This window comes from Populus trichocarpa, chromosome 7 (assembly GCF_000002775.5).
Source record: "Populus trichocarpa isolate Nisqually-1 chromosome 7, P.trichocarpa_v4.1, whole genome shotgun sequence".
NCBI classification, from domain to species: Eukaryota; Viridiplantae; Streptophyta; class Magnoliopsida; order Malpighiales; family Salicaceae; genus Populus; species Populus trichocarpa.
In genome coordinates, this window is record NC_037291.2 from 2,807,483 (window position 1) to 2,820,420 (window position 12,938).

A 12,938-nucleotide genomic window follows, 5' to 3' on the forward strand; every position below is an offset into this window, starting at 1 on the left:
ATTGTGATTAAAGAACTAAATTGAAAGGAAAAAAAATCCATAAAAGGTTAAGAGAAAAAAAATCAAAAGAATAACAATTAAAATTTTAATATCAAAAACAAAGAAAATCAAGTGTGATTTGTGTGTGTGTGTGTGTAGTCATAGGTGATGGTATGATTATAAGTTGCCTACATGCATTGTACACACTAAAAATAAACGCAAAGATATTTCTAACACCACTATAGAAAGTAGTATTTTAATGATAGACATAATCACACGTGTCGTCTAAAAAGCATGAATGAAGTCCACATGCTAGAACGTTCGTAGTAAAGACCAACATTTTTTTTATATTTTATATTATTAAAATATAAAAATACCCTTCATTGCTCTTAAAAAAAACATAATAGGAAGATTGAATTACCCTTGCAAGATAGTTTTTTTTTTTTAATTCGAGAGTATTTTCATCATTTTCTTTGTGCTATAAAAAAATAAAATTACCATAAAACCCTTGAACATAATTTTTTTTTCCCCTATAAGATTACTTTGGTAATTATACTCTCTAAAAAAAAAAGATAATACCTGCATCCCTTACGTTTTATTTTATGTAAATAAAAGCAAAATAGGGTTTTCACTCGAGATTGCTTCCTTTAGTGTTTTCTATAATAATATAATTTTACATATTGGGATTAACTTTTCTTCCCAGCATTAAAAAACAATCTCACTAGCAGGAGAAACGGAGCCCAATGCCTAGCCTGCTAGCTGATAGGCAATGAGAACCGATTGCCCCTAATTTTATTTTATTTTTTAAATTTAGCACTGTTTTTATTTTTTTTAAGAAAAAAGCAAAATAATATAGTTTGATAAAAAAAAAAATCTTCATATATACAATTAGGTTTATTGATCGTCAAGTTGACCCGAACAGAAAAATGTAGTTTTTGTTGTTATATTTATTTATTTATTTTTAAAAAAATTATTGATTATAAGTTAAAAATTAAGAGAATCGGACCATGTTATAATACTAAAGTAATGTTTGATATTATATTAATAATTATTTTTTATTTTGAAATATATTAAAATAATATTTTTTTATTTATTAAAAATTATTTTTGAAATTATATATCAAAATAATTTAAAAATATTAAAATAATAAAAAAAAAAATTAAAAGCACCGTGACAATACCAAAAATGTCTAAAAATAAACAAATGGGCATCTCTTCAAAAATCAAAACTCTTAAACCCCAAGAATTCCTCATTTTCTCCCTAAACCCCCACCAACCATGCGTCACCTCTTAACCACGACTTTCCACCGCCACAACCACCGTCTGCCCACCATTCTTCACCACCTACTCATCCGCCACTATAGACCACCCAAACCACCAGCCCCACCAGCCCCTCCAAAACATCCAAAACCACCGCAAAAACCTCAATCTTTCACATTCCATGATGCTACCTGGGAAGACCCATATAGCTGGATGTCGCACTTAAATGACAAAGTAGCTATGAGACACATGGATATTTACATGGAACAAGAAGAGAAGTACACAGAAGCTGTCATGTCTGATACCGAGAAACTTCAAAGTAAACTCCAGTCTGAAATGGCTTCAAGACTGCATTTTGACCTCTCTACCTCTCCCATTCGCTGGGGTCCATGGTATGTGATTGCCTACTCTCTCAAGTTGTCCCTGCTGCTTGTAATTTTGTTAGTTTTTCAAAAGGGTATTGGATAATTTGTTCAAAGTTGTTAATTTTGTTTGAGAATCTCAAAATGGATCGTTTTCTTTTTCTTTTTGCTACTGTTTCAAGGTGGATGTTACTCACTGTAGGTTGTATTATAAAAGAGTTGAAGCGGGAAAGCAGTATCCTGTGCTTTGTAGGAGATTGGCAAGCTTAAATGAACAATTCATTTCGAATAAAGATCCTTCGGGCGGGTTTGATTTTGTTTCTGGGAGAAAAATTGAGCAGAAGATGGTTGATTACAATCTAGAAGCTGAGAGATTTGGAGGTGCTGATAAAGTAACATTTTTTACTGAAGAATGAAGTTTTGTTGTTTTAAAGCTATTTGGGACAATGTTTGTTTGTTTATTTGTGTTTATAGGTTATGCTTATGAAGAATTATCAGAAGTGTCACCTGATCATAAGTTTCTTGCATATACTATGTATGATAAGGACAATGACTCCTTTAGATTGTCTGTACGGAATTTGAATTCTGGTGCATTGTGTAGTAAGCCCCAAGCAGATCGAGTTTCGAATTTGGCTTGGGCCAAGGATGGACAAGCATTGTTGTATGTTGTTACTGATCAACATAAGAGGCCTAGTCGGTTGGTATTACATGGACTTTATAACATTTTAGTGTGATTTATCTCATCATTGTGTGCTTTTTTTCTTCCTTGTTGAATTCAACAGCATGAAGTTGAATTTTTGTTCTTTTGTCATCAGAATATATTGTAGCATGATCGGATCAACCGAGGAAGATGTTTTGCTTCTAGATGAGCCAGCAGAAAATGTTTATGTTAACATACGACACACGAAGGATTTCCGCTTTGTGACTGTAAATACTTTCTCTACAACATTCTCAAAGGTATCACTTTCAAAATGCTTTTTCTCAACTCGAGATCCTGACATTTGAAACGGAATAATAATCATGACCATGTTTTAGGTCTTTCTCATAAATGCAGCCGATCCATTATCTGGCATTACTTTAGTTTGGGAATGTGAAGCTCAAGCCCACTGCATAGTTGAACATCATCAAGGATACCTTTACTTGTTTACTGATGCTGCCAGAAGGGGCCAATTGGTTGATCATCACTATCTTCTTCGATGTCCAGTTAATGCTTCTTCTGGTCCAAGGATCTGGGAGGTTGGTGGGTTAACTATGTGCAATCACTTTGTCTATTATTCCCTGATTGTTGTCTGGTGACCCAGTTGATACCATTGGTTGGATAGTATGGTGTTTGACAGCTTGATATAATTTTGCTGCATCTCTTTTCTGTTCTTATTTTCACTACTTTATACCTTTTTCTTTCAGCATTTTTCTTAGTAATTTTTCCTCGTGGTTAAAACTCACCTATATTTTCATAAATCTTTTCTGTTTTGGCGAACACATTTACTTCATAAATTCTTTTCTCAATCACTGCATTTATTGCAGAGAGTATTTGATGATGACCGAGATATGGTTATTGAAGATGTTGATTTCTGTAATACACACTTGACACTAATCATACGGGAAAAATGCAGCTTTAGACTTTGTTCAGTTCCTCTACCTATGCCTGCTAGGAAGGTAACATAGTGGTTTCACTAAGAATGCATTAATGGTATTACTGTTCTGCTATTCTCATCTTTTCTTCTCTTGATCTGGCAGGATGCAGTTAGACTGAAAGAACTTAACCCTACTTTCCTTCCTCTTCCAAATCATGTTTCTCAAATTTGGCCTGGACCAAATTATGACTACTACTCATCAACCATGCGCTTTACCATATCATCACCTGTGGTATGACCCGTAAAAGTCATTAATGTTAGCAGATGGTTTCCTCATGCTTTTCTAGCTGCGTATGTTCATACCAAATTTAATATATAATAGGCATTTAAATTATATTATACTTGGATTCTGATTCAGAGATAATGGGAAGATATGAATGAAAACTAGTTCTGTAAGACCAGACATTCAACCAGTTAGAGTGATTTTGTTGTTTGATCAATTGGGAATTCTGAGGGTTTTCTTTTTTGTCGTATGGTTTTATGAGATTTTAGTGTCTGAGGGTTAGAGTTTATATCCAGTTAGCATACAATGCATGCTTTGCTCTTTCATGATACCCCTTTTTATATCCTTTGCTCGCACATCCTTTCTGATTTTAATAACAATGAAGATTTCTTCCAACTTCTTTTCTCCATGTGAATGTTATCTTCCTCTTATATATTTTGCAAAAGTGTGCATCTCCACTTGAACATCTCCAAATTTTTGCAGATGCCTGACGCCGTAGTTGATTATGAGCTGTCAAGTGGCAATTGGAATATTGTCCAACAGCAAAATTTGCTCTATGAAAGAACAAGAATTTTGTATGGGACAACCTCCTCAGGAGGCATTGCCAATGGATCCTCGAATAATTTGAACTCTGATTTTCTAAATGAAATCAAATCTGAAGATGATAACTTGTGGAATTGCCTCTCAGAGTTTTATGCTTGCGAACAATATGATGTCTCCTCATATGATGGAGTTATGGTTCCTTTAACAATTCTGTACTCACGCAAAAACAAAAATAATAATCAAAATCCTGGTTTGCTTCATGGGCATGGAGCTTATGGTGAGTTACTTGACAAGCGGTGGCGCAATGATTTGAAAAGCCTTCTTGATCGTGGTTGGGTTATTGCATATGCTGATGTTAGGTATGTTTTTCACCTGTACCGCAACTAGTCAGAAGTTTTTTGGCTCAGCTTATTTCTAGTGTGAATACAGTTAAATCCTTGTTTGAAATGGTTACCGTTTGTTTGGGCTTGTTTAAAGTTTAATTATCTACAGCACATTGTGTTTGCAGAGGTGGAGGTGGTCATGGTAAGGCATGGCATCATAATGGTAGACAACAGAAGAAACTTAATTCAATCAAAGATTTTGTCTCCTGTGCCAAGTTCCTCGTTGAAAATGAGTTTGTGCAAGAAAACAAGCTTGCTGGTTGGGGATATAGTGCTGGAGGACTTTTGGTGGCTGCTGCCATTAATAGTTGCCCAGATTTATTTCGTGCTGCCATTTTGAAGGTATACATGAATATACATGTTTCACTCATTGCAAAACCATGTATTATAATATACAAAGCTGTCATTGTTATCAAGTAAAATGACTTGAGCAATGAACTTCATGGTTACCTTATACAATAAAAAAATATCATTGTCATTGTTCTCCCTTGATCATATGAAGGTATTGCTTGTGCTAGACGATTTTCTGCAATTCTTTTTGGTGGTCGGGACACTGTAATTAAAAAGTTCTGTAGATTTATTTAGCATTTGCAATTATATGGCTGTTTGTCAATATCTTTTATCAGTTCTTCATTCTTGTATTCCAATAATTATATATTCCTTTTGTTCAGGTTCCCTTTTTAGATGCAACCAGCACTCTTCTCCATCCCATTTTACCACTCACAGCAGCTGACTATGAAGAGTTTGGGTGTCCAGGGGACATTGATGATTTTCATGCCATAATGAAATATTGTCCTTATGCCAATATTCAGAAAGATGTCCTTTATCCTGCCGTGTTGATAACCTCGTCCTTTAATACACGGTAATTTGCTAACATGTTGTCAGGTTTTCTTTGTATAGGCTGTGATCAGACAGATACTCAAAACACAAATGCAAATTTTTTTCTTGACACATGTAAAGTTGGTGAACTTATCTGATAGTGGCAAGACCAAAACCACTGGGAGTGAGCAAATTATGACAGGAACTCTGTCATCCATTTTTTTTACCTCAGAGAATTTATCTTGAAATGCATTTATGAATTTCAAACATTAGGACCCTGAACTGGCTGTTTGAGAATTTTCTTCATGTTGGAAACTCTTTAGTTGTCCTTTGTGACTTTCTTTTCTTCGTGTGACTTGATATGCTCTTGGTTTGATGATTATTGGCCCTTAAGTTTTTGCTTTTAATTTACTCTTGTCCCTTGTTTCCCATTTGATGCTTGATAGGTAATTCTCTTCAGTTGATTCTCATTTGTCTTACATGATTTTAGATGAAATTGCTCTCTGCTACTCAGGTTATTGGCTTAAATTTATTGAGTAGTCTCTTTTTCTATATAAAACAAAATGGTTTTATGTTCTATGAATAATAATTGAATTGTCAAACTCCCAAATTCGTTTAGATAGTGATAGATATAAATGAAGTTCATCTCAAAAGTTATACTCATTGCTGAACTGCATGTTCATTTCAAGTCATGTTATTCCTTTGAATTTGAAGTTAAGTCACTACTGTTGTGTCAAAAATTTGAGCCTATCTCTCTGAATGGTGGTGCTCATCGACTGTAACTAACAATATTTGGAATTGAATTCAGATAAATTTTTCAATTTTGAATGGTAGCCAATTTTTTTCAAAATACATCTAATTCATATTGAGAGCTACAAACTTGAGCTGATGTTTGCTGCAAATAATGTGCTCTCAAAATGTTAGGTGGATAAATTGCTCTAACTTCAAGCATATATCATAGATGTCAAAAGGCACATAATAAATGGAATGGTGTATGTATTCGTACTCTTGCACACTTTGAGCTTATTTAGTGAAGTTCATTAATGAGGAATAGAGGGACGCCACCATTCTGGTATTAAATAAAGTGTATGCATTTTGTCAAATCAGAGATATCTCACGATTGTACACACAGACATATTATTATGCATACATGATGTTTATTAGAGTGGTTCATGTTTCTTGTTTGAAATAATTTATCTACTTGCTTCTGCATAAAACTTAATGGCTTTGATTCCTAAAGCAATGACTGGTTCAAGACTTTTTTTTTTTAATTATTGTCCTTCGAAATTGTTATTATATGTTTATTATGTCAAAGTGGTTCTGCTTTTTCAATTTTTAGAAACAATGATTGCTCTTCTTTTGCTTTTGTCTTGAGTGGGATGATCATGTTATTTATCCTTGATATGTTTCAGATTTGGGGTTTGGGAAGCAGCAAAATGGGCTGCACGAGTTCGTGAACATACTATTTATGATCCCAAACGCCCGATACTACTTAACTTAACTACGGATATAGTGGAGGAAAACAGATACCTGCAATGCAAGGAATCAGCATTAGAAACTGCATTTCTTATAAAGATGATGGAATCATAAGTAGGTGTTCACTAGTGCCACCTCATCTCTGAATCTGTTGATCTTTTCCATAAGCTGGTGAAGTGGGATATCATCTTTGTGAAGATCTAAGATTTGGATCTAACTTAAGTTGCCAACCAGGAACCACTCACGAGCTGAAGGAATTCTTTTCTTTACTTTCGTTTGTTTGTTAATATTTAAGTCACACTTGGTTTAATATTTCGGAGCATAGGGAATGGTTGATCTGGCCTGCTGAAGTTGAAGTGGTTTTAAATTTTTAATTGCGTAGTGGCCAATACAGTTGGAACGGAGAACTTTATATAGTGCAGAGACCAGATCTTCAATTTCTGGTGAGATGTTAGCTTTCTCTTACTGAGATTGCAAGTTTGTTAAGTGTCCATATCAATGTTATTCCTAAGAAATTTTGTAGACCAAAATTTTATTTTGGTTTGGAAGGTACTCTTACCTTTTCTCTTTATAATATAACACAATAATTCAGGAAGCATTAGGATGAACTTCTACATATCTTTGTTATGCAAACAATTTCTTGATTATGACTATGACATGCAATATCTTTCAAATCTTTTAGTTTAGTAGCCAACTAGCTTAATCAGCTGAAGTTTGTCAACGATTCACTGTCACCAACCACCGCGCCAAAGTTCCTTTTAGAAGCAACTTCCCCATAGGAGCACTCAAAGAAGCTTTGTCAAACATGGCACCATTCTTGTTATACTTTATTATGCAATCTTTTGGATTGTACAGAAGGTTTCCTATTTGAAATGGTAAGAGTATCTGGTGGTGACCGGTTGAGGTTTCTTTTTTTTGTTTATTTCTAAGAAAAGCATGTGGTGATGATCATCATGATATGGTTTCAAAATGAAACTTGCAGTGCCATGTCCACACCAACTTTATGAAAAAGACCCGCTCAGGCTCTCCTAGAACACTGAGAAGTGAGAATCCACAGGCACCAAAAGAAAAGGAAGCAGAATCATACATGCGCCCCCCATTATTTCCGTGGGAAACAAACTTAAATGGGTATGGCCCAATGATGATAATTACTAAATGGGAACTTGATGGCGAGCTTTGCATTATGCAAGGAGATATCCGTTTCCTGTTAACATCAAGTCACTGCTCCTCGGTGCATGGTTTTGGCCATACTAATGGTTTTGGCCATTTCTTTTCCATACTAAAAGCAGATTAAGTCTTTGTTGAATTGAAATTTGACACTAACAGAAAAATGTTTATTTCAATGTCAAGAAAAAGACGACTACTTTGGGTGAGAAGATATAACAAACATTACTGCTCAAGACAAGAACATGTAGGGACAATACAGGCAGTTTAAAGACCAAACAACTTGCTTCCTCAGCTAAGGCTACTTAGGCAGGACTATGGTCATGATCAGCAAGGCTATTCAGTCAACTCTTTTCATCGAAATTCCAGTCAAGACCCTGCATCATCTCCTAACAGATCAGATACATTAAGCTATGAATTTCCAAGGACTGGTAAACAAAGCGACATTCTCCTCATTGATTAACAAAGCTTGCTAGTAGAAAAACCATGCAATCCCAACCAGATTAAGAAACGAAAATTCCTGGTCCAATTTCAAGAATCAAAATTACCACCATGCTGACAGAACTTGGGATTCAAAGTAATGAATAGACCACTGAATTGTATTATAGACTACACAGGCAAAATAAGGTGAGTTTTGTATTTTACAGATGCAAGAAATTTGATTTTGTATAGAGCAAAAGCAGAAAGTTTTTGGTGCTGAAAGTTATATCCATATAATTCTGCTTTGAGGTCAACATAACTCCCCGAGTTGATACAGATTCTAAAGCCACCTCTACAAAAAACCCAAAAGGGAAAAATCAAACAAACAAGAATTAACAAATTCACCCGTTGCATCAAAGAGTCACGAGGAAGAGCAAAAGGATCTGGCCACACAGATTTAACACCTCCCAATCTTCGGCTCTGACTCTCAGATTTTGCACCCCAATTGATAGATGTCCTGGAAATCAAACCTCCGTGCCCTCTTCAACAGTTGGAAGGCCACCCTCGCTGATAAAGGTTGGATTAAGAAACTTGGAAACAAAAGCCCACAACTTGTAGACATCCTCAAAGTTGGTCAGAAATCCGAGAGATGCTGTGACAACCTCAACCCTTATGAACCCACCTTTTCCGTTATTATGCCCGTTTTCCATTGGTCTGCACAGAGTCGTATCTTCAAGGTTCACAGAACCACGTTGCTGTCTTGGGCTATCTAGAATCCTTATGTGACTAAGGAAACCAATGCCAAGAGAGATACCTTCTCTTTCAGCCAGCTTCTGAACAACTTCTGGATTTATTAGCCCCCGGTTTCTATCTCTGACATTGAAAGCTACAGCTGCACCCCTTTCATATTTTATTTTTGGGCCATAAATGTGTACAAGATTTACCCTTCCATCTCCATCTGAACTGGGTAACCTGAGTTGAAGTAAAGAAGTTACTAGCCAGTTGATCAAAAATCTCAGCCGGAGAGTAGTTTTGTTCAGACCCAACATATTCACATGATCCAAATGTCGGCAAGTTATCTCAGGTTCCCTTCGATCCCAATCTTGACCATCAACATATTCTCCATCAGTGCTGTAATCTTCATCGTCGAGGCTGGTAGCAGATATCTCTCCTGGCTCCAGAGTATGGCTTGGACGCTCTTTGCGGTTGTCCTCCATGCTAAATGATACCCTTCTTTCCCTGCTTGGATGTTCATTCTCTTCCAACCCGAAGAATCTACTACCAGCATATCTACTCCCTTCCCTTCTCCCCAACAACCTGAATTCACCTTCTGTTTCTCGTCTTATAGCACTTTCTTTCATCTCCGAGCAAATTGCAGCAGTTGAGCCATTTGTTAGGTTATGATGCGATCCAGAGGTTGAATTATTGTTATGGGATCTGTTTATGGCGGAGTTTGAAAAGGAGCTGATTCCCGGTTCTTCCTCAATCTCATGAACATGCAAATGATCTGAGCCCTTATTATTTCTTGAAGAGAGGTCTGTTTCTGAAAATTGTTCTTCTTCAGGAACCTCCTTAACACGGTCCAGTTCCTGTGAAACTGATAGAACAGCAGCATCAAATGACAACATATGGTGGTCATCATGTGACCCCAAGTTTACCCCTTTGTCATCATACATTGGGCTGCCATATATCTTAGATGTTGGTTTTGGAGAGAGTCGCTTGTTGTTCTTCTTGCCAGAAAACCAGAAAGGTGGTAACGGAGAGGCCAGTTTCTGCTTGTTCAATTGGCCAGCACTGTCTGATCCCAAGGGACTCTGACCCAAATCAATCCAGAATGAGTTGTCTGACGATTCATCTTCACTAAAGACAGGGCTTTTCATCACTTCCCCCACTGAAATACTTTCAGTTTCTTCAAATATAGTGCTTGTTCCATCTCTGTCAGAACTGTTCTCATGATCCATCTCAGTCTCGAATACATCCCTCACCTGAGCAGATGTGAAAGCACCAGAAAAGGCAGGCAACTGTGATCCTGGGCGAATTTCTGTGGTTTTTTCAGCATTCCCAGCAACCTCGTCATCTTCAACACCAACCAACCCATCCAGCCCATCCACAGAATCACTCAAATACATAGGATACTCAGGTGTAATCTTTACCATTCCAGACCCTGTACTCCCAGACTGATTTTGGAGGCTTCCCATCACTGATTTCTTGATAAGAAGACATCCAAAACCAGTGGGGTCATGTCCGAATACTTTGTAAAATGATGTGATAATGAAGTCAGGACGGAACAAGGACAAACCAAGTGAATCCATATCTTTAGGACCCAATGAACCAGCATCAAGCAATACGTGCCAACGGTTCTGTTGAGCCAGCGCCATCCACTGGTACGAATACTTTGCCCCAGTAACTCTTGACTGCACTGGAAATACAAACAAACCAACTGCAGAATCCTTCTTCCTCCTCTTCTTGTTCAAAATTTGCTTTCTCAAATCAGTGGAACAAAGTTTAAGAGTTGGCCATTTAAACCATGCACTATAGACTTTTGCGCCCTTCTCTTTGGCACTTTGAGCCATCCAATTCACAGACTGGCTCTCGTAATCAAACATGGTCAACAGCTTCTTATTGGTATGAAAAGGGTACGATTCAGCAAGTAATTTAAAGGCCGAGCCTCTACTCACAGTGAAAACAAGACCATACTCATGCTCAGGGATATTCAAATAATCCATTATTCTAGTCTTTATATCATGTTCCACAGTGCCCTTCTCAGCACCACCATACAGAGCATGGTTACTCAAATTGGCAGTTATCTCCGATAAGCTAAATGTTGAAGACTCCCAATAATGCAAAGACTGAAGATATGAAAAAAGCCCAAATCCACAGTAATCAAGGCATACCTTTGGAGACAAATGTGCATATTCATCTAACCTTAACTGATCAACCTTCTCTGACGACTGATACTTTGGATACATCGTGAGGAACTTGGAAAATGCCTCAAGAAGGTCAGGTATAGAATCTTCATTCTCAAATATTCGTTCAGCAGCTAGCGCTGTGGCACGCAAGAATTCTCGCTGCGCATGGAGCCTTGCTAGTGATCTTGACCTCCCAAGACTCTCATCTTGGTTTGCAAGAGTGTCAGACTCCATATCTTGAGATTTGACGAGTGACCCATCTTCAGATGCTTCTTCAAGTGCCTCCCTGAGCTTGTGTTCTTGAAGTTTTCGAAGAATTGATGAGTTCCTCTTGATTTCAAGACTGGATTCAGACCCATCTTTCCTTCTGCTCTTCTTGTCTAACAGCAGAGCAGCACAGTGAGATATAGGTTTCCACAGTGAAAGATGCATCAAATCTTGTAACTTCACAATCAACTGAGACAAAGCCAAGAAAGCAAATCTAGCTCGAGATTCAACAAAAACAGTTTGGGTTCAGCTCATCTAAGAAAAACTCAGAATTCACAAAAAAAGAAGGGTCAGCTTCAAAACCCTAACCAGATCAAGATTTGTTTCAAAGAATCCAACTTTTTTATAAAGAACCCAAAACTATAAACAGAATCTATACAAAGATGCAGGCTTCAACAAATTGCAGGTCAAAAACCAGAGCTCATAATTGAAATGACTCGTTTCACTAAAGTCAGAAACCCCATTTCAGTAAAGAGTACAAGAAAGAAACAAATTTAGAAGAAACCCAGGAAAGCAAGAAAGAGAGAGTCAAACCCTAGAACCCCGAAACCCAGATCCCTAAATCTTGCAAAAAAAAAAAACAGTCCTACACAACAAGCAAGACTGTCAAAAGAAAGAAACAGAAAAAGGGTTTCACGTTAAATGGATACACAGTTTAAAGAACCTTTTTTTAAACACACTTGTATCATCAAGACTCCATTAATACACTCAAGAGAGCTCAAAAGAAGAACCTCTCTTTCTTTTTTCAGTCCCTCTCTCTCTCCCTCACTGCACCACATAAATAAAAGGAACAAACAAAGAATGCTCATTTACTATTACTACCGCTATGTAAATCTAATTAAAATAAAAGGAAAATTATATAAGTATTCTACACTTTACTTTATTTTAAACTTTATCTTAATTATTGTAAAAATTACAAAAAATACCATTTGGTCAATAAAAAATTTTCAAATTACATAAAATAATGAAAATAACCCCATATAATTTTCGTTTATATATATATTATATATAGTCTCAATTTTTTTTCAAATCAAAACTTCAATAAAAGCAAAAAATTATGATGATATCTTAAAAGCAAAGAGAAATTAAACTCTCATTGGAGGACTTTTTGTCTCTTTATTTTTTATGAACAATTAAGTTATGCAATTATCTTTAAATTAAAAAAAAAATAGAAGCATTGTTTGAGATGGGAGTTATTTGGTAATTATAAAAAAAAATTAATATTATTAAAAAATTATTGACGTTTGACGATCCCATGTAATTTAAATGGTGCATGCAAGGTCGTTCGACTATCAAAATCAGTCATCCAGACATTTGAAGCAATACTTTGTCCTCTTTATAATGGTGGGTTGCATATTCACGGCATAGGAGTGGTTGGGTTTTAGTGATTTTTTTTCTTTTCCTCTCTCTTTTCTTTTTTCTGGTCTAGAAATTCATGTCAGTCATTCCAAAAATTATTTGTGTTCTCTAGTGTTTATTTGTATTAATTTTGGTCCTTAT

The 12,938-nt window shown here is 36.2% G+C and overlaps 2 protein-coding genes across 3 annotated transcripts; one reads left to right on the top strand and one right to left on the bottom strand.

Moving 5' to 3' along the window:
- The first annotated feature begins 1,189 nt into the window (after positions 1-1,189).
- LOC7473115 (uncharacterized) lies at positions 1,190-7,276 on the top strand. Of its 2 annotated transcripts, none has more exons than XM_024604896.2 (11): positions 1,190-1,630; positions 1,803-1,981; positions 2,075-2,297; positions 2,416-2,557; positions 2,636-2,836; positions 3,125-3,256; positions 3,338-3,466; positions 3,941-4,359; positions 4,509-4,725; positions 5,055-5,245; positions 6,615-7,276. In XM_024604896.2, the coding sequence occupies exons 1-11, from the start codon at positions 1,257-1,259 to the stop codon at positions 6,790-6,792; spliced, it is 2,385 nt and encodes a 794-aa protein (XP_024460664.1). In that variant the 5' UTR covers positions 1,190-1,256; the 3' UTR covers positions 6,793-7,276. The 2 variants fall into 2 exon arrangements, with proteins under 2 accessions (XP_024460664.1, XP_024460665.1); XM_024604897.2 differs by having other exon boundaries at positions 1,489-1,630; positions 1,783-1,981.
- Positions 7,277-8,413: 1,137 nt separating this feature from the next.
- LOC7484108 (uncharacterized) lies at positions 8,414-12,228 on the bottom strand. Its single transcript, XM_024604895.2, has one exon. The coding sequence runs from the start codon at positions 11,601-11,603 to the stop codon at positions 8,787-8,789; it is 2,817 nt and encodes a 938-aa protein (XP_024460663.1). The 5' UTR covers positions 11,604-12,228; the 3' UTR covers positions 8,414-8,786.
- Between the last annotated feature and the right edge of the window lie 710 nt (positions 12,229-12,938).

Coding starts and splice junctions, on each gene's coding strand:
- LOC7473115 (XM_024604896.2), top strand. CDS start 1,257: ATGCGTCACCTCTTAACCACGACTTTCCACCGCCACAACCACCGTCTG. Junction 1,631..1,802: donor CCCATTCGCTGGGGTCCATG/GTATGTGATTGC, acceptor TACTCACTGTAG/GTTGTATTATAAAAGAGTTG. Junction 1,982..2,074: donor AGAAGCTGAGAGATTTGGAG/GTGCTGATAAAG, acceptor TTGTGTTTATAG/GTTATGCTTATGAAGAATTA.
- LOC7484108 (XM_024604895.2), bottom strand. CDS start 11,603: ATGCATCTTTCACTGTGGAAACCTATATCTCACTGTGCTGCTCTGCTG.